Source organism: Annulohypoxylon truncatum, assembly GCF_022578515.1.
Source record: "Annulohypoxylon truncatum strain CBS 140777 unplaced genomic scaffold F4807scaffold_24, whole genome shotgun sequence".
Taxonomy (NCBI): Eukaryota; Fungi; Ascomycota; class Sordariomycetes; order Xylariales; family Hypoxylaceae; genus Annulohypoxylon; species Annulohypoxylon truncatum.
This window is the reverse complement of record NW_025953810.1, coordinates 402062-426640: the sequence shown is the minus strand read 5'-3', so window position 1 is coordinate 426640 and position 24579 is coordinate 402062. Positions and strand designations below refer to the sequence as shown.

General features: G+C 49.6%; 9 protein-coding genes across 9 annotated transcripts; 5 read left to right on the top strand and 4 right to left on the bottom strand.

The window, feature by feature from the left end:
• Positions 1–5366, top strand: F4807DRAFT_163653 (glycoside hydrolase family 13 protein). Its single transcript, XM_047993367.1, has 2 exons — positions 1–754; positions 815–5366. The coding sequence occupies exons 1-2, from the start codon at positions 525–527 to the stop codon at positions 5226–5228; spliced, it is 4644 nt and encodes a 1547-aa protein (XP_047852583.1). The 5' UTR covers positions 1–524; the 3' UTR covers positions 5229–5366.
• A 1482-nt stretch (positions 5367–6848) lies between these two features.
• Positions 6849–7678, bottom strand: F4807DRAFT_163639 (uncharacterized protein). The gene is made up of 2 exons (XM_047993366.1): positions 7541–7678; positions 6849–7459 (listed from the first exon to the last, which is right to left on the bottom strand). Exons 1-2 carry the CDS (start codon positions 7542–7544, stop codon positions 7011–7013), a joined length of 453 nt encoding a protein of 150 aa, XP_047852582.1. The 5' UTR covers positions 7545–7678; the 3' UTR covers positions 6849–7010.
• A 1577-nt stretch (positions 7679–9255) lies between these two features.
• On the bottom strand, positions 9256–11480 carry F4807DRAFT_163602 (HET-domain-containing protein). The gene has a single exon (XM_047993364.1). It carries the CDS (start codon positions 11097–11099, stop codon positions 9810–9812), a length of 1290 nt encoding a protein of 429 aa, XP_047852581.1. The 5' UTR covers positions 11100–11480; the 3' UTR covers positions 9256–9809.
• Positions 11373–13572, bottom strand: F4807DRAFT_163615 (uncharacterized protein). The gene has a single exon (XM_047993365.1). The coding sequence runs from the start codon at positions 13359–13361 to the stop codon at positions 11646–11648; it is 1716 nt and encodes a 571-aa protein (XP_047852580.1). The 5' UTR covers positions 13362–13572; the 3' UTR covers positions 11373–11645.
• F4807DRAFT_163586 (xylose isomerase-like protein) lies at positions 13573–14683 on the top strand. Its single transcript, XM_047993363.1, has one exon. The coding sequence runs from the start codon at positions 13784–13786 to the stop codon at positions 14675–14677; it is 894 nt and encodes a 297-aa protein (XP_047852579.1). The 5' UTR covers positions 13573–13783; the 3' UTR covers positions 14678–14683.
• Positions 14684–15262: 579 nt separating this feature from the next.
• F4807DRAFT_163577 (uncharacterized protein) lies at positions 15263–17139 on the top strand. Its single transcript, XM_047993362.1, has 2 exons — positions 15263–16088; positions 16160–17139. Exons 1-2 carry the CDS (start codon positions 15468–15470, stop codon positions 17006–17008), a joined length of 1470 nt encoding a protein of 489 aa, XP_047852578.1. The 5' UTR covers positions 15263–15467; the 3' UTR covers positions 17009–17139.
• Positions 17140–19081, top strand: F4807DRAFT_468946 (taurine catabolism dioxygenase; the record flags this gene model as incomplete). Its single annotated transcript, XM_048002657.1, has 7 exons — positions 17140–17871; positions 17925–18201; positions 18257–18520; positions 18576–18697; positions 18755–18833; positions 18887–18913; positions 18970–19081. The coding sequence occupies exons 1-7, from the start codon at positions 17619–17621 to the stop codon at positions 19079–19081; spliced, it is 1134 nt and encodes a 377-aa protein (XP_047852577.1). The 5' UTR covers positions 17140–17618.
• A 417-nt stretch (positions 19082–19498) lies between these two features.
• On the top strand, positions 19499–21684 carry F4807DRAFT_433017 (uncharacterized protein). Its single transcript, XM_047998642.1, has 2 exons — positions 19499–20390; positions 20449–21684. Exons 1-2 carry the CDS (start codon positions 19992–19994, stop codon positions 21445–21447), a joined length of 1398 nt encoding a protein of 465 aa, XP_047852576.1. The 5' UTR covers positions 19499–19991; the 3' UTR covers positions 21448–21684.
• F4807DRAFT_433015 (MFS general substrate transporter) lies at positions 21685–23888 on the bottom strand. Its single transcript, XM_047998641.1, has 3 exons — positions 23321–23888; positions 23197–23254; positions 21685–23094 (listed from the first exon to the last, which is right to left on the bottom strand). The coding sequence occupies exons 1-3, from the start codon at positions 23808–23810 to the stop codon at positions 21888–21890; spliced, it is 1755 nt and encodes a 584-aa protein (XP_047852575.1). The 5' UTR covers positions 23811–23888; the 3' UTR covers positions 21685–21887.
• Between the last annotated feature and the right edge of the window lie 691 nt (positions 23889–24579).

Below are 24579 nucleotides of genomic sequence, written 5' to 3'. Positions count from 1 at the left end.
GGAACACACGAAGCTATATAAGCAGTCCAATCATGACGTCATACGTCGCACGGCATACAAATATCGATGCGGGCAGTCGCGCTAGCTATTATACGCAGCCTACCAGCCTTAAGCTACCACTTGTACAACCTACAGGCAATCCTGGAAGCCCCGCTGCCCCCGCTGAACCGCTGAACCGTGTTGAATCGTCGATCGTCGATCATCTCCAGTGATCGTCACATCCCACTTTGCCTTACTTTTCCTTCCTTTTCGCTTTTCAGTTTCACTTTCAGTCGCATCGCGTTCGTTTGAGCCCTACCGTTGCTATCGTTTAGGTATTCCCCCGCCGAATAACCTAACCTATTTGTTTCCTTTCTTTTTACATTTCGGGTTTTTTTTCTTCTAGTTTTGTTGTCACAAGTCTTCAGACATTCAGACAATTTTCCTGCTCGTTTTTTGCTGAGGACATTCCTCTTCTATTGTTTGACGTTGGGCACATTTTCGGGCCGGAATCCTGAGATTCCAAGTGAGGAGGACTCGACATCATGATTCCCCGGATCGTCTCCTCAGACGAGGTCTATATACTCCCTTTGAAGGATAATGGCGCTCCAGATGTTCCTGGAGAGTACATTTATCTTGCCCCGACGTCCAAAGATCCTATCACCATACGATTCACAATAGAGGGCACCTCTTCCATATGTCGACAAGGCAGCTTATGGGTCAACATACCCGAACGGGGATCCGAGTTCCACAGAGATCAGTTCCGAGAGTACAGGTATGTCTAACGGATAGCTGTAAGAAGGTTCCGGGATTGTCTTGCTAACCCTTCTTCCAGACTAAATCCTGATTTCAATCGAACGATAGAAATATCCATCCCTGTTTATGAAGCTGGTGCTTTCGCATTTTATACCACCTATGCCGAGTTACCACCTCTTTCCTCTACCCTAGCCACGAATGTACCGGCCTCTGTCGAGTCTAAAACGACCCCTAAATACTATATTGACATTGCTCCCCGCTTGTCGCTTGACGGCCGCTTGTTACCGCTACCGGCGTTGTCAATATTCTCCGTCATCAGCAAGTTCATGGGAAAATACCCGTCTGATTGGGAGAACCATTTACGAGGTATCAGTGGCCGTGGGTATAACATGATACATTTCACACCCCTCCAAATTCGTGGAGCCTCAAATTCACCTTACAGTTTGTATGATCAGCTCGGATGGGATCCAGAATGTTTTCCCCGAGGAGAGGAGAATGTACAACAAATGGTTGATAGCCTGGAACAGAACCATTCTCTCCTCAGTCTGACTGACATCGTCTTAAACCACACCGCCAATAACAGCAAATGGCTTTTGGATCACCCGGAGGCTGGGTACAACCTTAACACCGCTCCCTGGCTCGAATCTGCCTACGTTCTGGACACCCAACTCCTCGTCTTCAGCTCTAGGCTTGAAAAACTAGGATATCCTAAGGAGCTTCTCTCTACCGATGATCTTATCAACGTTATGGACGGTATCAAAAAGCATGTCATTGCTGAGATTCGTCTATGGGAATACTACACACTTGATGTTGACAGGGATGTAGATGCTGCAATTGAATCTTGGGCAGTTGGACAAGTACACATTCCCCAGGGAACTGATAGTAGTGTCCTTGACAAGCTCAAAGTAGGTAGTCTCGAAGATCAAGCTATGTATCTAGTTCAGAATGGTCTGGTCGGCAACGACAGACTTGGCGCACGTTTCCGGCGGTCTATTAATCCAAAAGTTTCGGCTGGTCTAATTGCTACTTTGTTTGGAAAGTATAGGGGAGAGGCAGATGAAGCGGCTATTCGTTCTAAACTAGTCCAAATTTTGGATGTGGTCAATGTCCCGTTCTATGCGGAGTATGACAAGGAGATTGGAGAAATTCTCCAGCAACTCTTCAATAGGATCAAGTACGTTCGTCTGGACGAGCATGGACCGAAGCTTGGTCCTATTGACGAGGAGAATCCTATAATCGAAACGTACTTCACTCGTCTAAGTAAGGAGGATGCGTCTAAGAGACTCAAGTCAGAAGACTTGGTTCTTGTCAATAATGGTTGGGTTTGGGCTGGTAATGCATTGATTGACAATGCCGGCCCGCAATCACGCGTGTATTTGAGACGTGAAGTCATTATCTGGGGAGATTGTGTCAAGCTACGCTATGGAGCCGCCCCTGAGGATAGCCCTTGGCTGTGGGAACACATGACCAACTATGCTCGGATGCTGGCTAAGTATTTTGCGGGCTTCCGGATCGATAACTGCCACTCTACACCGATTCACGTTGCGGAACATATCCTTGACGAGGCACGCCGTGTTCGACCAAACCTATATGTTGTGGCAGAGCTTTTCACGGGCTCGGAGGAGATGGACTACGTCTTTGTCAAGAGACTAGGTCTAAGTTCATTGATCAGAGAAGCTATGCAGGCTTGGAGCACGGCGGAACTAAGCAGATTGGTACATCGCCACGGCGGACGCCCCATTGGCAGCTTTGAGGTCGATGAGATTTCGAAACGTTCCGTCGAAAGTGCTCCCACAAGTCCTGGACTTGCTGATGGTACTACTCGAGAGGTCGTTCGCAGAATCAAGCCCGTTCCAGTCAACGCTCTGTTTATGGATTGTACACACGACAACGAAGTTCCTGCTCAGAAGCGAGATGCCCGAGATACCCTACCAAACGCCGCCTTGGTGTGTATGTGTGCTAGCGCAACAGGTAGTGTCATGGGATACGATGAGATATACCCAAAGCTTGTCGATCTAGTGAACGAAACTAGACTATACACATCTGAGTCATCTTCCGCCGAAGAAGTAAAAATAGGAGGTGGAAAAGGTGGAATTGGCGGCATCAAGAAGTTGCTCAATGAGATTCATACATTGATGGGGAAGGATGGATACGACGAAACACATATTCACCATGAAGATCAGTACATCACCGTCCACAGAGTACATCCCGAGTCGAGAAAGGGATACTTCCTCATCGCCCATACTGCCTACCCAGGTTATGGAAATGGTAATGGTGCATTTAGCGCCGTACGTCTTAGCGGCACGAAAGCGCGGCATCTGGGAAGCTGGATGTTGGAGGTTGACGACAGCAAGGAAGCCAAAGAGGCAGTTGAAAGTGACAAGAAATACCTGCGGGGCCTTCCTAGTAAAGTGGTCAATGTACCAGGTATTCGGTTGGAAGTTAGTTCGAGTGAAACAGTTATCACGGTACGCGACAAATTTCCGCCTGGCAGTATCGCTTTGTTCGAAACCTGGATTCCCGCTGCAGAGCATTCGGCAGGCCTGGATACCTATGTTACGTCTGGGGCTAAGGAGGCCATGAGCGAGCTTGACCTGGTCGACCTCAATTTTCTACTGTACCGTTGCGAAGCCGAAGAGCTCAGCGGTAGTGATGGTAAAGATGGCACATATGACATTCCGGGACATGGGAAGATAGTATATGCCGGTCTTCAGGGTTGGTGGAGTCTCTTGAAGGACATTATCAAGGACAATAACTTAGCCCACCCCTTGTGTGAAAACCTCCGCAACGGCCAATGGGCTCTCGACTATACTGTCGGACGTCTCGAAAGGATAAGCCATCAAAAAGAGTTCGCTGGCCTCGCTAAACCCGCAGCCTGGCTTAAGAATCGGTTCGATGCAATCCGGGATATTCCCAGCTTTCTCCTGCCGCGCTACTTTGCACTAATCGTGCGGACTGCCTATAAGGCCGCTTGGGAAAGAGGCCTACAGCTTATGAATGAAAAGGTGCAGAACAACCAGTGGTTCCTTCAGAGCCTGGCGATGGTTAGTGTGCAAATGACAGGCCTGGTTAAATCCGCTTCGCTTTGGCCGAAGAATCTTGTTCCCTCATTGGCGGCCGGCTTGCCACATTTCGCTGTTGAATGGGCAAGATGCTGGGGTCGTGATGTTTTTATCTCCCTCCGTGGCCTTTACCTTGGGACAGGCCGGTTCGACGAGGCCGCGGAACACATCTTCGCATTTGCAAGCGTTCTCAAACACGGCATGATCCCCAATCTTCTCAGCAGCGGAAACCTTCCGCGATATAATAGTCGAGACTCTGTCTGGTTCTTTTTGCAATGCATCCAGGATTACACACAATATGCACCCAACGGTTTGAATCTCCTGGAGAGGAAGGTGAAACGTCGTTTCTTACCTTATGACGATACCTGGTTTGCCTCTGACGACCCGCGAGCGTATTCGACGGAAAGTACCATTACAGATGTTATCCAAGAAGCCCTGCAACGCCACGCATCCGGGCTAAAATTCCGTGAGGCCAATGCGGGCCCAAGCATCGACTCCCAAATGCGCGACGAGGGCTTCAATATCGAGGTCAATGTCGACTGGTCAAATGGCATTATATTCGGCGGAAACCAGTTCAATTGTGGTACCTGGATGGACAAGATGGGTGAGAGTGAGCGTGCGGGCTCGAAGGGTATCCCAGGCACCCCTCGCGACGGTGCTGCCATTGAGATCACAGGACTGCTCTATAGTACCTTGAAATGGCTCGCCAAGCTCAACGCTGACGGCAAATATCCGTACAAGGGCGTGACAAAGTCTGACGGTTCAGAAATAACATTCTCGGCTTGGGCCGGTCTTCTTAAGTCAAGCTTCGAGCATAGCTACTACGTGCCAGTCAACCCATCAGATGACGCACAATATGCCGTCAACCCTGCCGTCGTCAACCGCCGCGGTATCTACAAGGACCTCTTCCGCTCCGGAAAGGAGTACGAGGACTACCAGCTCCGGCCCAACTTCGCCATCGCCATGACGGTAGCCCCAGACCTCTTCAATCCAGACCACGCGACGGGCGCCCTCGTGCTCGCGGACAAGGTGCTGCGCGGGCCAACAGGAATGGCGACACTCGACCCGTCCGACCTCAATTACCGGCCGTATTACATCAACAGCGAGGACTCAGACGACTTCGCCACCTCCAAGGGCAGGAACTACCACCAGGGCCCCGAATGGCTCTGGCCCACGGGCTTCTTCCTACGCGCCCTCCTCAAGTTCGATCTCATGAGGAGGAACACGGAGCAGGGCCGGGTCGAGGCCTTCCAGCAGGTCACGAGGAGGTTGGCCGGGTGCAAGGACCAGATCCGGAGCAGCGAGTGGGCGGGGCTCACGGAGCTTACCCAGAAGAACGGCGAATTCTGCCCCGACTCGAGCCCGACCCAGGCTTGGAGCGCCGGGTGTCTGATTGATCTGTATATGGATGCTGCCGAGTACTCGGCGTAGTCGGGTACGGTCAATAGGTCTATGGTTGAGATGCGGTAGTTCAGGGAGCGGAGGCGTAGGTGTTGTTGGAAGGGAATGTCGGAGTTGAGCACGACATCCACGAGCATACGAAAAAATTAGGGTTCGCATACGCGGAGGATAAGGGAGTTTGTTATGCTTTGTTTTGTTTTTCACTGTTACTGAATTACGAAATGAGGTCATGAGGCATACGTCTCGTACATAGATACATGCATAGGTGCGATGAATACGAGGTATGATCATGACTGTTGATATTGCATGGGGTCGCGATTGGTGCATAAGGTTCAGGTGCGTGGTTGAAGCTTAATCTGTTCCTTGGGCTTGACTTTGATGCTATCGTGACGATATAAGATATCGAGGCTAATGACCACGAGTAGGATTCCCCTCGAGTCTATTGGTCGCTTCACACGCCCACGCACTCGCATCCATTCATCTCCCTCCCTAGTAGGCCAAGGAGAACCCACCAATTACACCTGTCTGTATACTCTCCCTATAGCCTAATGAAACCTTCCACGATCCAGGCCCCCACCACGTATTCCCATTCCTCGCTCTTCAGCTCAGACACAAAACCATCCTACAATAGCCTACATACTTATACGTCGCACAATGAGGAGCGCCTACCGTTCCGTTCCTGAGATGAGGGTTACGCGTAAAGATCCGCCGTAAGATTTTAACGTGACATTTGTGTAACTATACCCCTATATTCCCCAATCGCACAAAAAGGGGGCTGGGGAGGGGGGGCTGTGTACCCGGGTACATGTACGCTTCGCGCACAAGCCGTTTTTGACAGCTTCGGACGGGGAGAAAACCAGATTTTCTGAGATCTCGAGATTATCGGTGGCCTCTATACGTTTTAATGGTGACTTATGTATCTTGCCATCGTACGACCCCGTAAAAATTAGCTGTTCCTACCTAAAAGCGCGATATCTAACAGCGCAGTAAGTTGATAAGCACTCGAAATAGGAAGCGATTTAGAGGCCGCCCAAAAATGAGAAATATGCACTAGGAATTTTTGTACAGTATTAGTATTGGCTCACAGGTTTTTGATGTAGCTAAAGCTAGGTTTTAAGACAAGACAATCAAGTCTTTTATCTCAAATCGTACTTGTCCGTTCCAGCGAGACAACAACCACCGCGAGGTATCCTAGGCTTCTCTCCTAGATCTCTCCTAAGAAGAACAGAGACTAGTAAACTGATATCAAACCGTCCCATGCTGCCTGATCCTAATCCATGGCTTACCCAGATCGATTCCCCCACGCCTAGTTGTTCAAGAATCAGACGATAAGAACCCGCATCGATATAATATCGTAGAAACACCTTTCCATCCCTAACGCCTTGTATGTGGAATTTGAATCGACGACATGCTTAAGGAATAGTCCTACGACGGTAGGTATAGTAAACTGCGATAATGACGAGTTTGATAGAGGATGATATTGGAACATGAAAGGAGTGTCGTAAATGATTGAAACTGAGCTTTGCTGGCTTTATGCTGTTCACGTTCGTTGGGTGACGATCCACTTCTTGCGCTCCTTTTTCGGTTTCTCGGTATAACCGGCACCACCGGAGCCTGACATGAATGCGCCTTGGTTGGAGTAATTGCTATCGCGCGCACCGGAACCGACCAAGTTACCCTGTGTGTTGACCGCGACGCTGCTGGGGAGTCCTTTGCCGAGCTCGTACATTCGATCCTTCTTCTTAAGGTACTTGCGACGCCATATACATGCGCCAGTCCAGATTCCGGCAATGCCCACAACGATGATTACAATCATGATGACCCATTTCCAATGTGTCGAGAGCCTGTAGAGTAAAGTATCAGTTTCCAAAGTCGGGGTGCTGGTAACAAGAAAAACAAAAAAACATACCAGTCTCCACCACCAGAATCATTCGATGAACTTGAACCACTGGTGCTCGAACTTGTCGACGAGGAAGATGATGTGGTGGCGGTGGCGGCTTTGGCACAGAAGCTTGTGAACCAGCCTTGAATGCTGGATAAACCACCTGCATCGGCCGTACACGCTTGGTCGCAAACTCCCGATGTCCCTTTGCTGAATGGTTGAAGTGAATCGTATTTACAGAAGCAGGAATCATAGGTAGTTTCATCGGCCTGTGCAGCGGCAGGGGGTACACAGGCACCGTTGGCATCGTAGAGGGGTCCACATTGTACGGCGCACGAGGGTAACGATGCGAAGGGCACAACGGTCGTCACAGGTTGAGCTGAAAAAGCGTTAGCCGGCTAGAACAATTTGTCCGATATGATAAATCTGGGTGTGTAAGTTTTGTAAGATGAAAACATACCCATGGCGAAGTGCGAATATCAGATGCCAAAATATTTCGGATGTAAGGGACGTGAGTAATTCGAGAAAATTGGTGAGTTTCCGTCACAGATCCAACTTGTATTCGTAAAACGAGCGGCGCTTGGCCCTCCTCCTATTCAATGGTATCACGACTGAGAAACAATGGATTATTATGCGGTGTTCGATGTCCAGGCCCAACCAAAAACGTTATCGACTAACAAATCAGATTATTGACGGAGTTGGTTGTAATAATGCTGAGGGTCGTCCTGAAAGAACAAAGTTGATTTGTAAATTATCGTAGTGGGTGATGAGGTTGTTATTGTCGAGAATACACAAAGACGCTAATGATTAACCGGTCGTTGGGAGAATCGGCAAATCGGGAAGGGCTTCTCGCGTCTGTCGTGTTAGGTATGGGTTTGTGGGTTACGGGCTACGGAATGCGAATAAGAAAAAGAACGAGGGGAACTCGTGTCTTGGCTGTTGTTCTCCTCTACTCGTTCAATTCTGCGACATGGCCGCGTTCTTCCCCCTCTAGATTGGATCAAACGAATGTGAACAATTTGCGGTGCTAGTTCGAATGATGTCGTGGGGAGAAGGGGAGAAATGGAGAAATGCAGCGGGGAGAAAAAGGAATGAATGAGTGAATGAAAATCAAACGAGGGAAAGAGTAGGTGTGTATGGTGTACGATAAACGAATCCAAACCGAAATCTAGGCCGTGTGACCTATCAAATGAGGTAAGGTAAAAAAGGCGATGCCAACGGGCTGGGCTGCACTTGGCTGGACTGGACAAGAACGTGGGAAAAAGTAAACCTTGAATTAGCTGGCTAGGCTAAGAAAGTCAAGAAAGTGGGAACGGACAGGGCTTGCATCGTGCCAGATTAAGAGTGTGTGTCCAGTTGTACCGCCCCAGAAAATGCAAGAACCTTAAACTAGAAATATTAAGAAAAAAAATAACGGTCAGAAACGGCGCTTCGGCGCAATGAAGCGACTGGCTATTGTCCGCTAAACCAGCCCCAGCTAATGGCTCAAGGCCAACAATATCACCATATGATCATGTCAGCTCTTACAGCTCGTACTTACCCACCGTACCCTTTCCGCAAGCAGCTGGCAGGTAGTTATACCTACGTATATGTATATATGTATCATGTCATCGATGCCTCTTGACTGTAAATATATCTGCTACACAAACTGTGTAATTCTTTGATGCCCAGAATGCCTTCACACAGCATAAATTGTACTCAGCTGCAGGTTCCTGACCAACTTCTCCAAGGAGTACACATCTGTGCGGGATGTCACACCTTGCGTCATTGCTGACCCGTGCCTCCGAAAGGTGCATTAGCTATTGTTATATTTACTGCAGGTTAACATGAATTATTTAAGAAAAAAACACACTGAAAACCAAGTCCAAGTATTATAATAAAGGGTCGAAGACGGAAGAGAAAAGATACTAGTTATGAATCTCCTCAAAGATTAATTATTCAGGCATAAGACGCAAATTTATGGTTCTCGTCAGCTACGCGAGCTTACGTATGTGCTATGGAGGCCACGGAGGTATTACTTGCATGAAAAGCAGGTACATCCTTTATTTACAACCATTTTTGGAATGTGCCCGTCCCCGCTGCCACACACAGCTTCCTTGTTTGCCTATTCAGCTCTTGTATATTCTTATGTAATCCGTAGTTCTACGGCCTTGCTCAAAAATTTAAATCTATATCCATGGATATGTGCCCCGTAAGAAAGTCTTAGGATTGATCTATTTATGTAAAGTACGTACATGGAAAGTTTAACACCTGTCGCATCTTTTAATTACATGCAATCCATACTGACAAGGTGCCGACTCCCGATTGACGAGGAAATGCCAAGGCCAGATTCTCGTGTTCTGGAGATTTGAACCTTCTTGGGCGTTATTGATGCTCGCGCCAGCACTTGGACCAAAATGGCAGCTGAATGTGCCTAATTCGGTAAGTACTCGGCGATAGTCTTGTCAGGGAGTTCCGCAATTGTCTCTTAACCACCAGCTACCTAAGTATAAATTAAAGTAAGGCCTAGCCAGTACAGCCACATTCATGCTAACTTAAATCGAACCTAAACCTAAACTCGGATGCCGGCCCGACAACATTGAAGGTATGAGCATTAGCTGTCACCTAATAGCAAGAAGCTGTAACACATCGAATTATTATTATAGAACGATCATTAGAAAAGGAATATACCATCCAAGCTCATCATCCCGTTATGTGCCCCTTCTCTAAATCCCACTCAGATATATTACTCAATAGCGGCCATGTTCTTCACATGGTTCTCTCCTCGAATAATGCTGTTGCGTTGCTCGCCGGACTAATTCGTACTGCTCGTCATGAAGAACGAGAATATCCTCGAAGGGGCAGCCAACAAGTTGTTCAGATGGTATTGTCATCCACTCAGCGCATCGAATCCTACGATACGCCTTGAGATTTCTGCCATTAATGAAGAATCTCGCCCCTTTCACTGGCTCCAAGTAGACCATGGGGATCTGCCATTGACCTGTTGGTGTTTGCACGTCACACTGCAAAGCCGCGACGAGGGTTACGCCTTTGGGCAGTTCTTCAAATTTTCGGTGGTGCTGATTATTTGCGTCAAGTATTTGTTGCTCATTGGTAATATTTAATCGAATGGAGAGTCCTACGTTGGTTGACGAGAACGGCGCAAGATTCCACGGTGCCCAGAGTTCCAAACGAGGAACGTCCGCAAAATCAGCGGGTGATCGAGCCAGGAAACCGCTGCTTTCATAGTCCGCACGCCACGCAAAAATAGTCATGTCAAAAGACGACTGCATGATCTCGCGCTGCAATCTTCTAAAAGCAACTTCAGCTCCTTCGCCATACATGACTGGCATGTGGACGTCGAAGAGACCCATGAGGCTATATGCAACATCTTCCCCCCGCGTCACGTTTCGTTTTGAAGCCCATCTCATGCGCTCCGCGATGCAGAAACTTCTCAGCAGACTCCTATCTTCAATCAGCTGTCTACTAATCTCTGCAGTTTCGGCGAGAACGTCAAGCAGGTCTCCTCCCTCCTCGATCTCAGACCAGTCGGCGGCGAAGAAGCATCGTCGGCTGGGCGCTAGCAGCTCTTGCAATGTCCATCCCCTTGAGATCCATTTTGTAGTGCGTACTGCAGATAGTAGTTGATCTCGGGTTGCTGTCGTCGCCCCGGGTGGTGCGTTGCTCCCTTTGTCAATACACTTGTGCACGTCTTCGAGATATATAAAGCACACTGCGGCGTCATGATAATATTTATACATGGAATTAATAGCCTCGGTCAGGTCGGCACTGCTGCGTTTGTCAATGCAACAGGTATCTACCCACGCGTATGCAAATCCGTATTTTGCTGCCGTGGCGCAAAACCTAATTATCTTTTCCCATCCTGCCTTGCTCTGTATCGCTGTTCGATCATCTCGTACTTCGTGCCAAAGGACCTCTTCGTGACCCCACACGTGAGAGAGGATCGCATACGGATGGTTGAGAACTTGAGCCTCGTTGAGAAACTCGAGAGTAATGTTTTTAGTGTCTAGAAGCCACATCGAGACGAACTTTCGAGCTTCACTATCCTATGCTGTGGACGTGAACTACATTGCGAGGAGAGCAAGGCTATGATGGTGATATACGCGCCGGAATCTGCAGGATGACATGGCCATCCCACCCCCACAGGATTATCTACATTCATTGGTACAATACCCTGCGTGGAGTACGTAAATACCTACCTAGGCAGACATTGGGCTAGGTAGGTAATCGACATGAAGCAACGAGTAGAGCATAGTTCTAAATGCCATCGTGTCAGCGTATACGCACTATTTAGTCTTCGTGCCACCAACAGCATCCCCGGAGATCCAATTTATATAATCATTTTGAGAAGGGAAAATATGGCGTTGATAAGCTAACGCTGTATCACTTTTGATGTTTTACAGTGTCCGAGTCTGAGATTGATTTTGGTACATTTTTACCCTTTGCTAATTCATAGTATTATAGGATATATATTTACAGGTTCAGGTCATTTCAGTGCTAATAAATAGCAGTGAAAATAAATTATATACGAAGACTACTGGATTTTGCGTCGCAAATGCGTTTCATCATGCGAAGCTCTGAAATATCTGACGACCGATCGTGCTCGCCGATTCCGCATGCCAATATGTATCTACCAATCCTGCAAGAACTCTAAGACTTCTTTCTACGTCGCCCTTCGCCATCGTCCTTGTGCTCTCAAGTGTAGCTTGCTTCATATTGCGGAGAGCTACTGTCAACGAGAGAGATGCTGCATACGGGATAAAGGGAAACTTAGATATCTCTATGGTAAGGAGAAAAGAGATCTTTTGAGCACAGTATTTCTGCCTAACTTTTGCGCTTTGGACGACAGATAGTGGTGTACTCTCTGGGGCACTTTGGGCATGCTGTTGGAAAAGTGGAAGTTGAGGCGGACGGTAGGATATGACGCCAATGACGTGATAGAGGAGTTCCAGGCAGGCTTGCAGAGGAGGTTCCATAGTCTGGACCTTACAGTCCCTTGCCAAGTCCTCGAATTCCGGCCAAGATGCTTTCCATACGCATCTTTCTCTTGCCATTTCCTCGGCTGGCTGTGCTCGATAAAGATCTAAGACACAGTCAAGCATATTGCTTAAAGAGAATAGCGATTTAAGACCGGGGTATAGGGTATCCATTACAACATCGTTCTGCTCCGGTAAACATATTTCGCTAGAGTGAATTATGGTGGGTCGGCCACTGGTCATGGCAATGATCTTGTCAAGAGCAAAGAGTGAGCAAAGCAACTCCACACGCCGTGCTTCCGGAATGGGACTTCCTGGTGGTGAGGGGTAGTGTAAGCCAGCAGAAAAGGCGAAATATACCGCCTGGCTGAATAATCGGGCAGTTTCGTCATCGCCATCCGGACCATAGGAGTGAAAGGTCATCAGCGCAAGAACCTGGACGAGCTCCACCCTATCACCAACTAGACCAATATCCTGGCCAATTTTTAGGGCACCGAAGAGCATGTCAGCAAACGAACGGGGCGTATGGGCAAGGGTATCTCCGTTTTCATGTCCTGGAAGGTTGAGATGCTGTCTGGCCGAGACGTTCTTACAAGCAGCTAAGCAGATGGCCTGCCTCATGACGATGGATGCCGGGTTATCGTCGTTCGCGGGCTCTGTAAGTGCTCGCGTGCCGAAGTCTATTATAGGCATGATCGGGTGGATTTCCTCTTTGAAAATTTGTATAAGGGCCTCGAGATCTCGTTGAGGAGGGAGCATCTGGAGACATTCGATTTCCAGATAGGGCAAGACTGCTCTCACCACCATTGGGAGATATCCGGGGCCTACACCTGGCCGCCTCTCAGAAGGGGGTGCTTTCATATCCTGGAAGGAAGGGCGTAGGATGCGTGAATAGGGGAGCTTGTATGTAGCATCTAAGTCTATACCGGGGGCCACCATATTGGAAAATTTGCAAGCAGAGAGCAGAAGAGAGTGCGCTGACGAAGGACCAACGAAGGGAACTGTGGGCCTCGGGGTTAATATGGAGGATGAAGAGTGCTGGCTTTGCTCAAGTGCCCGTCTAGCGCCTAGAGATTCTTGAGGTTGGTGATGTACTGGATGAATATTGTCACGACTATCTGGTAAATTCACCGCAATCGTCGGTTTTTGGATCGCGCCCCTTTCCCGCTGTGCCAGAGCATCACTACCGGGATCATGGAGACATCTGCGTTTTCCTCTTCGGCAAGAATTGCAAGCTCGCCGCACTTGTTTGCGTTTCGACCCACAGCCATCGCTGCCGTCTCCGAGAAACCTGATGTTTTTCATATTTCACACCTTTAACACCTTGTTGTTGGTGGGATGTAAGTGAATGTTTCAGTCAATAAAAGCAAGTCCGCAGAAGTGCGGCGGTGTGCGGGCCTGCTCGATCCGGCAAGTCCGGAAATCGTTGTTCTTACTGTGGCGCCGCTCCCATTGTCACAGTGGATTATAAATCCATTCCTCTGACCAACATCCAGATTGGGTCATAGGAATAGTATGCGATCATATACGGATCTGGGGGTCGAGACTGCGCAATTTCTCGATGTAAATCGACATATACACTCAGATGTACGGATATCATATCTATCTGTGAGGCATATAAAAGGATGGCCTCATTACCGACAGATCGATCTCAATGGCGATACCTATTAAGCCTCAGAAAATCTTACTTGATTAATCCTAAGCTCTGAGACCATACACTCTTCGATATGCATCTATCAACTCATACTTGGATGAGACCTGAGCCTCTCGAGGTGACGCTTCGGAGAGCGTCCTCTCTCGGTTATACGTCAATCGAGCTCGCTGGTGAACCGACAAGATACCATATAGGCGAAACGCAAGTTCTTTTGAAGAAATACGATATGAGCTGCTGGGCTGTTGTAACAATAATGTACGGCTCCCGCGACTTAGCCGCCGTGGATCCAGCCCAGCGAGAAGCCACAGTTGGGTACATGAAGAGCCTTGTTGACCTAGCAGCCGGACTGGGTGCGGAGGTAGTGACGTTGGTTCCTTGCACAGTCGGAAAGCTGCAGCCGAAAGCAAGCCCGCACGATGAGTGGAAATGGGTCGTGCAGGGCGTGAGAGAGGTGGCGCTCCACGCCGCGGAGAAGAAGGTCCGCGTAGCCATAGAGCCTCTGAACCGATTCGAGACGTATCTGATCACCAACGTCTCCCAGGTTTTACGACTCATTGACGATGCGAAAGTCCCGAATCTTGGCATCGCGTTCGATCCCTTTCACATGAATATCGAAGAACCCGATTTAATCGCCGCACTACGCAAGTGCGGCGACAAGCTTTTCGACTTCCATCTCGGTGAGAACAATCGTCTTTCCCCGGGAGATGGAAACTTGGACTGGCCCCTCATCGTTCAGACGCTGCGTGAGATAGGTTATAAGGGTGGTCTAGCTTTCGAGGCCATGCCGCCTATCGATCGGACCCCGAACGGTGGCTTCGGGTCGGAACAGATGGAAGCTGAACCGTGGGAGGTGGATGAAGGTACCTTGCAGTTCTTGAAGGACCATGCTAGCGGTGTCCTAAGAGACGATTTCTACACCAAATTGTTGGCACGATCGGCGGAAACGATATTGCCGCTGATCAAATAAGATATAGAATATCACCCTTGGTGTTGCGGGGGAATAGGAAGCGGCCATAGCAAGGCTCTGTTAATACCAGACCCTGACGCCACAATAAGCAAGCTGAAAATATACATATACCTGTATTCCGTCATTTTCAGGCGAATTTGTTTGTGTTCGGCTAGAGACAGCGTCAAGGACTTCCAAGCCCCTGGATAGCGCATTTCATAAATCTCCTCCACGTCACAGCTGATACCTCGTGAACGACTCTCTAACTGATAGAAATAAGGGGTTTGATGTTATAATTAGTTTAGTGCCACCACGCCCGAGCGGCACAAAATCTGATTATTCTCAACCTGCATTGGCGAATCTCTTTGTCGTGATTATTCAGTTCATTTTATTGTGTAAGACGGTTCACCGTCGCATCATGATTTCTTCTTCGGTCTAGCATTCTAATATTGACAATCTAGTGCTGAATAATATCATGTCAATGTATGATTGGTTAGCTATACCGAGTAGAGTATCATGATGCGATTATGTTAACGGTAGCCTATCGGTACAATCATTCTGCGCTTGATTTCGGCTTTTGTAATATGTTCAAACATAGTAGTGAGCCTCAGGTACAAAGGTTAGTAGTTAAAGAGAGCTGTATATTTCTAATGTGATAACTCTACGAACGGTTGTACTCGAGCCTCCTGTTGAGAGCGCATAAATAGCAGCTCAGCCCCCGTTTTTTGGCCTCGTGTTTAGACGCAAGGACAACGCCTTCTTCCATCCTTCAGCCTTCCTAGGAATAATATTGGGATATCTGCCTTCCACCATGCTGGGATCTACCGTTCTTGTTTCGGCAACATGGTTGCTTGCGCTTGGACAATGCGCGCTTGCTGCCGATATTGACTGGACCACCATCAAGAACAGTCGCGGCGACCACCTTCCCGACTTCAGTTTCTGTGGTTATCATTCCTCGGACGCGGCTCTCCCGTCCACTTCTAGGCCCAGTACTACAACAATCAAGGCTTCGTCCAAGGACCAGACTTCCGATATTCAAGCCGCATTGAACAAAGTCTCCGCCGCTGGAGGAGGTGTCGTGGAACTCAGTTCAGGAACTTTCAAAATATCTTCCGGCCTAATCATCCCGAACGGAACGACATTGAGAGGCTCTGGCGTTGGGTCCACACACCTTTCGGTTTCCAAGTTGGACGGTGAAACCCCATTGATTGCGTTGGGAAATGGCACTGCACACAAAGTGAAGCCTTTGAGCACCAACGCCATCACCGACAGCTATGTGGCAATCGGTGCCGACACGGTAACTGTAAAAGACACGAAAGGACTGAAAGTTGGACAAACCGTCTTTGTCAACCGGGCCGCGACGGCGAAGTGGATCAGATATGACGGTATGTCTGATCTTACTCGCAACAATGAGCCTCAAACTTGGATCAAGGTAAGTTAATATGGTAAATGAGTAACTATACAGTCGCTCTTCGTTTAATGAAAGACTAACCACATCGATAGGGAGAGACGTTAATACAGCAACCCCGGATAATTGGTGCCATTAATGGCAATAAAGTCACGCTGACAGTCCCCCTCACCGACGCCCTGGACAAGAACTACATGAGCCCTTATCTGGCTCCCTACACGGCCCCTTCCACTGCGTCGGAGATAGGTCTGGAGAACCTGTCCATCACTCTCAAACCCAGCTGCTCAGGAGTAGCTCTGAACAGTGATAATGGTGGATGTAAATCAGAAGCCATATCCGTTTCTCCCTGGACCATCGACAGTTACATACGCTCAGTAAATGTGACGGGCTTCAACTCTTTTATCCAGGTCGCGTACAACTCCAGCCGAATCACGATAGACCAGGTCGGTCTATTCCGAGACCGTGACACGGACAACAAGGCAGGGTACCCGGCAGATATCTCGATTATGGGTTCGCAGATACTGGTTCAGGATAGCGGACAATACGGTATCAAGACAGCCAAGGCGTTTTCCGTGGTGACGCAAGCCGGAAGTCCGGGCCCCAACGCCATCGTACGTCACGTCGTGCAGGCGCCGGACTTGCAGCAGATATACCCCCACCAACGCTGGGCACACGGTTTCCTCGCCGAGGACACCGATGCGGGTGTCATCTACCAGAACCGTAACAACGCTGGGACCGGTCACGGCTGGGCGATCAACGCCGGAGTGGCCTGGAACGTTAGAGGAGGGGTGACGGTACAGAGCCCGCCTTTAGGTGTTAACTTCGGAATCGGAGTCACCGGCAAGGTCACGAACACGAATGGAACTATGGTCTCATCGGGGAAGGCAGTCATGCCGCAGAGTCTCTTCAGTGCTCAACTGGCTAAGAGAAAGAGCGGCAACTAAACTCGAATGAGTCAAATGGCATGGTATTAAGAATAGACTTCCTAGGTAGGTACGCATGCAAAAAGCTCGACACATAAGGCCTCGATATATAAAACCCTATAGGCACTATTCGTACCATACTATATTCCTCAGTAACACTAAACTACTCGTGTCTTACCTCGGTATATACAAGATATAACTATGTATAACTTATCAAATCCCATGTCACGGAAGTTCTAGTCCATAGAATGTATAATAGGGAAGTATACCGGAACGGGTGGGTTTAATTCGTTGGAACTCGATAGCAAACCCCTCTCACGAGCTCACAACTCAACCTGACGTTATTCGCGGGGTATCTGATCTCATTTGGAGATGTCATCATTGCACTTTGGCGATTCGTCAAAGATAGCGAGGTCATTGACGTGATTCTACCAGAAGATTGAGAATGCCATAAAGCTGGATGTGGCAGTTCGGAACGATTGTGGATTCTCTTTGTATAAAGCGAGGTCGAAGCTCGAGATATCTTAAGATCATAAGACAGAACGTTTCCACGTTTCCAACACATAAAAGCTAAGTAAATACTTAGTGAAATTGACTCTTTGGATATTATTTCCTGATCTGGACCGTCATCATGGCTCCACCTGCTGCAGATGTTGACGTGCAATCGGAAGCACCAGCCCCTGAGGCTCTAAAGAAGTCTATCGGCCCCGTGCCCATTAAGACGTCAACTAGCTCTAGACTCGATGGACCTTTGAAGTACTCCGGAAGCCTCGACTCATACGAGCAATTTGATGTTACCAAAGTCATCGGCCGAGAGTTTCCCAATCTCCAGCTTAGCGAAATTTTGCACGACGACACCAAGATCCGAGACTTGGCGGTCTTGAGTGAGTAGAGACACTCCAGGACTTTAGTTGGTTGAGTGTCTAACTATTAAAAGTCTCGCAACGAGGTGTTGTATTCTTCCGTAATCAGGATATCAACATTGACGACCAGAAGCTCCTGGGTGATAGACTCGGAAAGCTCAGTGGGAAACCAGAAACGTCGACTCTTCATCGCCATGCCCTCTCGAATAGTAAACGTGGTATTCCGGTTGATGAGAACGGCCGCCTCGATGATGAAGTATCTATCATCTCTTCTGAGCAGAACCGCAAGTTCTACAAGGATCGCTTCACCGCATCCTCGAAGAAGATTGCGAGTCACGGCTGGCACGCAGAGTACGCGTGGTCACGCAAATTTCCAAAGATATTCTGCTGCTAACATAATTAATAGTATCACATTCGAGAATATTCCTTCAGATTATGCGATTCTGAAGATTATCTTGCCCCCCGAGGACGCGGGCGGTGACACACTCTGGGCATCGGGATACGAGGCCTACGACCGCCTTTCGCCACCTCTTCAGAAGCTCGCGGAGAGTCTTACCGCTACTCACTATCAACCTGGTTTCGTGAAGGTTCAGAATGACTTTGGTGAAGAGCTTATCGACCAGAACAGGGGGTCTCCTGAGAATAATGGCCTCGACTTCAAGGCCGAGCAGTAAGTAAAAAGATTTCAGTCACTTCGAGTAGAGGCTGACAACTAAATATATTAGTCCCCTCATCCGCACCAACCCTGTGACTGGGTGGAAGAGTCTCTTCGGCGCAGCTGGTCAGGTAGATGCCGGCTGGATCAATGGAGTTACTGAGCGCGAGAGTGAGATTCTCAAAGCCTACTGTATCTCGCCCAAAACATTAATCCCCCCTGATCGATGATATCGCTAACGACTAGCAGTCCTCCAGCTAATCGTTGAAAACCACGACCTCCAGGTTCGGTTCAGATGGAATAAGAACGATCTCGCAATTTGGGACAAGTAAGTCACTTATGGTTGAGATCTCATCATGCTGTTCTAATAAGCATATCTAGCCGCTCCGTGTTCCATACTGCTACAAAGTGAGTCATCTACAGATATGAGGAATGGTGGATGCAAGAAGCTGACTTTAAGGTAGCGACTACGTCGGAAAGCGTCAAGGTAACCGAGTTGTGTCCATTGGAGAGAAGCCGTATTATGATCCGAACTCGAAGTCTCGTCGTGAAGCACTTGGGGTTCTAGCGGCATAGCCTGATGCGGGTTAAGAACGCACCGTAGTTGTCCTACTTATTGATTGAGGGCTAAATTGGTGTAGCTTTGAACGTCTACTCTCGAGAACGACTTATTTCTGTAATGACTTTGGTATGGGGTTTGGTAACACAATAATAAATGCTGTTGATATAACGAGGAGGAACGCTTTGTATTATTTAATAGTGAGTCGTACTAAATGATGTACCTAAGGAAAGTGAAGAAAAACGACTGGAGAATAACAGGCACCTAGAGTTGTTGGTACTTAGGTACTTCATCAATTCAAACGCAGGAGCTGCACAATTCGTGCCCCGCCTAGGAAAAGAGCTGTGGGGTCATGCTTTGGAGCTTCCCACTTAGCCCGCCTAGCCCGCCCACTAAGATCTCTGCAAGCTTTTTTTCTGCTAGGTTAACTCAAAGCTTCAAACCTTTTTTCCATCGCAAGAATTTCTTTTTCCTACAACTTTCCTCCAAACACATTTGGTAAATGCTCAATTAGGTACTTTACCGTTTCCTCTTACGTCGTTGCATTGATTCTAAGTGAAGAAAACAAGTCTTCACCCAAGTCACTACTGTTTACCTTTTTCCCTTTTACATATTGGCATTGACTGGACGAGCTCGTTTGACGTGACTCCCCGCCGCGATCACTTCTGCCCCGCGTCAATCAATTCCAACGTCAATTGGAAGGCTTTTCTACGTCTTCATCATTCACCAAAATCATTCACCAAATTACATTACTTCCAACGCCGTCAAAACCCTTGAATTTTGTTGCGCATTCACTGCGCATTCACACGACCTACATTGCACCGTCGAATCTCGAACACTGCATTCCACTCAATTCATTATTCAAACCTCTATCCAAAACACCCCCTTGGAGTAATCCCCATCGGGAGCTCCCTTCTTGTCACCATTATGAGTGATCAAGATACTAAGCCCGTCGAGGGCGTTAAGAGTCCTGTCGAGAACGTCGCGGCAGACGTTGACAACTCTACCACTGAACCCGATATGCCTCAGACCAACGGCAAGGCAGAACCGAATGTCAATGTGGAGAAGGGTGAAGAGAACAAGAACAATGACCTGGGTCCTCGAGACCTCGATGAGGATATCATCCGACCTGCCACTCAGGGTGACTCCAACGATACTGAGGACGAGGCAGAGTCGAAGGTCGACCCGAAGAAACGAAAGTGGCCACAAATCCGCAACCCCCCCAAGGATATGTTGAAGGTGAACAGAGGTGGATGTCCCACTAGAGAAAAGTCCGACCCATCTATTCTCCCTGTGTCTGATGATCCCAAGGCCATTCGCTGGCAGGTAAGATTCACACTCTTCCTCTTCAACTTAGGAATATTTTCTAATTATCCTGTCCTAGGTCGAATTCTACTTTTCCGACAGCAACCTACCTAATGACAAGTTTCTGTGGAAAAAGACGGATGGATCGAATAACAAACCTGTTCCTCTCTCTTTGATCTGTAGTTTTGCAAGAATGCGTCGGTTCAAACCTTACTCGGCCGTTGTCGAAGCACTCAAGACTAGCAGTCGCCTTGTTCTAGAAGGCCCCGAGGGGGAAGAAACAATTCGTCGAAAGGAGCCGTGCGAGCCCAGCGACGAGATGAGTCGCAAGATTGAGGATCGCACTACCTACATCAAGGGCTTTGGCGAGGAGAGCAAGTCTGCCCAATTCGACATTGAGAATTTTGTCTCGCAATTTGGGGAGATCAATGCCGTGCGCCTGCGACGCGACGAGGAAGCTAAGGATAAGGTGTTTAAGGGCTCTATCTTTGTCGAGTGGGTCGATGAAGAGACCGCAAATAAGTTCTACGACTTGGACCCCAAGCCTCGATACAAGGATAACCCATTGATGATCATGCCGAAGCGTGAATATGATCGTCAGACACAGTTAAAGGATCGCCGCCAGTTCAAGAACTCAGGCTTGAGTAAGGGACATCTTGAACAGCGCGAGAATAAACTTCGTGCTATCAGAGGTATTGGTCGTCGGGGTGATCGCCCAACCCACGACCCCGATAACTGGAAGAAGCGTCGTGAGGCTGATAAGCTAGAGGGCTTCAATGACCCTCGCGGCCGCCGTGAGCGTCGTGGACGGGCTCGAGGCAATAGCCGTGGACGTGGCAGGGATCGTGGCCAGAGTAGCAACGACAGAGCGAAGGAACAAGAGTCCGTCCCGCAGGATGATGGAAAGCCTAAGGTCCACACGAGCAAGGAAGGTCAAAAGATCATCAAGGAAGAACAAGCCAAGCGTGACGCAGACACTCAGACGAACGGCAAACGTGCCCGTGATGAGGATGCTACCACCGATTCTCCCCCGGCCAAGAAGGCTGATACCAAGGAGGCTATTGCCAATGTCGCATAAGCAACAAAAGTTGATTAGGGTTCCACCATTAGCAGATTACGGTACATCTGCTCAAAATTTTGCTACACATCGTTTCATCATGGCATCCACCACATTTTGCACCGCATTCGGAGGACAAGTTCAGCAAAAGGTATTGCTTGGTCGGATTTGCACGCGGCGTTTACGGCCTTTAAGATAGGCGCTAGGTAGATATGCCTTGCAGGGAAAATCAGAGTCTGTTTCATAATCACTATCTATTGTTACCAATGCAATGTGAACCCATGGATGATGTTGGTGTGTCCAAATACCTCTAGTAGGTGAATATCATACCGAAATATGTCCCGTAAATTGAATAACGCCTCTTGTAATGCATTTCCACGTAAATCCGTAAACATTAGTTACTTTAACGACTCTCATTACCCCACTGGCTCTTGGCAAGAGCTCGTTCTTAGACAACCAGACTAGCCTCCTGCCGCAAACGGACTCCTCTTCCTGAGCCTCTCGCCGTACTTCCATAACAAAAAGGGGCCAGGCCAACCTATGACGACGCCCAAGAGGGCCATCAGCGTGTTGCCCCACCCGTAGCCCAGGCGGTCGTACATCGAGGGGGCGAAAAGCGGAAAACCGAACCCGGCGAGCGAGCGCAGGACGGTCGCGGCGCCGACGGCGCTCGCGGCGTACCGCAGGTACGAGTCGACGAGGAAACCCTGCAGGCACTGGAAGCATATGATGGCGCCGGCGGCGAAGATCACGGCGCCGACGTTGGGCCCGATCCAGTGCGTCTTGTACTCGGCGGTCCAGCCGTAGACGAGCAGGCCCACGGGGATCATGACGGCGCCCGGGACCATCATGGGCACGCGGTACTCGGGCCGGCCGCGGCCGTGGTAGCGCCGCTTCAGGCGCGCGTACACGCGGTCCTGCAGCGGGGCGCAGATCTGCGCGCCGAGGAAGAAGCCTAGGCCCAGGGAGATGTAGTTTAGGCCGCCGATGCCGATGCTCATTCCGTAACCCGCCGGAGGAGGGGAGGTGAAGAGTGTGGGGAAGGAGGCGAGCATTAGGTACATTAGTCCGTAGACGTACATCATGTACAGCGCTATGCACTGCACGATGACCTGCGTCGCGAGAAGCCGGAAGGGCCGCGTCATTGCTGTGCCGAGCGTGCTCCATACGCTCTTGCTCTTGCTCCCGCTCCCGCCCTTCCCTGCGTCGTCAAACGGGGTCCGCAGCGTGGAAGCGGAGACCCCTTTCTCCCGCGCTATAACGCTCCTCTTCCGGTCCAGCAGCACAGGGGCGTACGTCTCGCGCAGGAAAACGAGGCCGGCGATCTGGATCGCCGCGTCGGCGGCGGCCGTGGCCCAGAACGCCCAGCGCCAGGTCGTGGATTGCGTGATGAAGGCGCCGGCGATGGGGCCGACGGCGGGGCCGAGCAGCGGCGCCAGGCTGTACATGGACATGGCGCGCCCGCGCTGCTCGGCGGCGAACAGGTCGCCCAGCACGCCGCCGCCGATGGCGAGGGACGCGGAGCCGCCGAGCCCCGACAGGAACCGGAAGGCGATTAGCTGGCCCCGGGTCCGCGCGAACCCGCATCCGAGTGTGAAGCCTAGGAACCCTAGGTTGGAGAGCTGGAGGACGGGCACGCGGCCGTAGAGCTCGGAGAGGGGGCCCCAGCTGCGGAGGGGTGGGTTGTTAGTAGGATGGTTTTCTGGATGGAGGAGGCGAGAGGAGGAGGTAGGGGGCTAAAGGGGGGAAGGAAAGAGAAGGGGGACTTACACGAGGGGCCCTAGGGCGTAGGCTAGGACGAAGATCGATAGGACGATGTTCTGCATAACTGGAAAGGGGAAGTGTCATTAGCATCCCCTTTTCTGGCCCAATGGGGGGAGGCTGGTTGACTTACAGGCTTCAGGAATATCCAACTCCGCGCCAATGGTCCTGAGGCCCGGGGCCACCATGGACGAACAGACGGGCGAGACGAAGGTAAAAATGGACACGATGAAGACGGCGCCCCATTTCTTGGAAAAGGCCCAGTTCCTAGGATTCTCGGGGTCGTCCGGTCCGTTCCAATTCACAATGTTCGGGTCGTCTGTGATGGGCGTTTTGTCTTCCGGTTGTGCTGGCTCTAGGTCGAGATCCCGCCGTGATTCGATCCCATCGCGTACTTCGGAGACGATCCGCGAGATGGCCCTCGAAGAGGCGTGGTCGGGGACATCGAGCCGTTCCCGGTATGAGTAGGCGCTGGCGATTTCCGAGTTGTTAATGCTGTCGGAGTTCGATTCGGACTTTTCCAGTTTCTCGTCGTCTTCTACTCGACTTTCTCCAGTAGCTGGATCTGATTCCGCGGTCGAGCCATGTGCTCCCGTCTCTTTATCTATCTCTAGATTCTTCATTACCACTCGAACAAATTTGAGCGCCTTGGAAATTTCGAATCAGGGCGTTCACTGGACTATACGGGCTGGGGTCGTCTGGTGAGTTCGGACAACTTCCCCTCTACCTCGGTACCTTTTTTCGAAACAATCTACGGACCTTTCCACCACATCGAAGTTAATATGCCTTAGTAGCTCCAACTCAAAGTAATGTGAAGTGAGTTGCCCTCTAAGGTTATTTGTACGGCGGACGGCACTATGAGGAACGAGACACAAATGACGACTTGAAGACTTTTCATATACTATCTAGGTGCGTAACCTCGCGACTTCGGTCTAATATATCTTATATCGGTGGGACTCAGGAGGCTAATTATCCAAGCACGGAGAATCGGACGTATCAGGTATTATACCTTTGCGTCCATCGCAAACGAAACTTACATATTCCGATTGCCCAACAAACTGTGCCTAAAGGCGGGCGTATCGGATTATACTGTGGGACCTAGGTTAGAAGGGTGATAGATGGACGTGATCCAGAATTGTCCAATCATGGGAAACCCAAATCACTCCGATCTCGTCTCTGTTGGTAATTCCCGGTTAGGATAGCCGGATATAGAGGGCTTAAGGATTTGTAAGGTGACTCGAGAAGGCAAGAGACTGGATACGACACTGTCTTCTGCTCCGGCATTCGGTGCCGAAGGCGGCTGTATTGTAGCCGCATCACTTAAGACCGTTAGGACTAGAATTTCATGAGTGATGACTAATTCTCGTGAAGGTCGGTGAAGGGTCGGTGAAG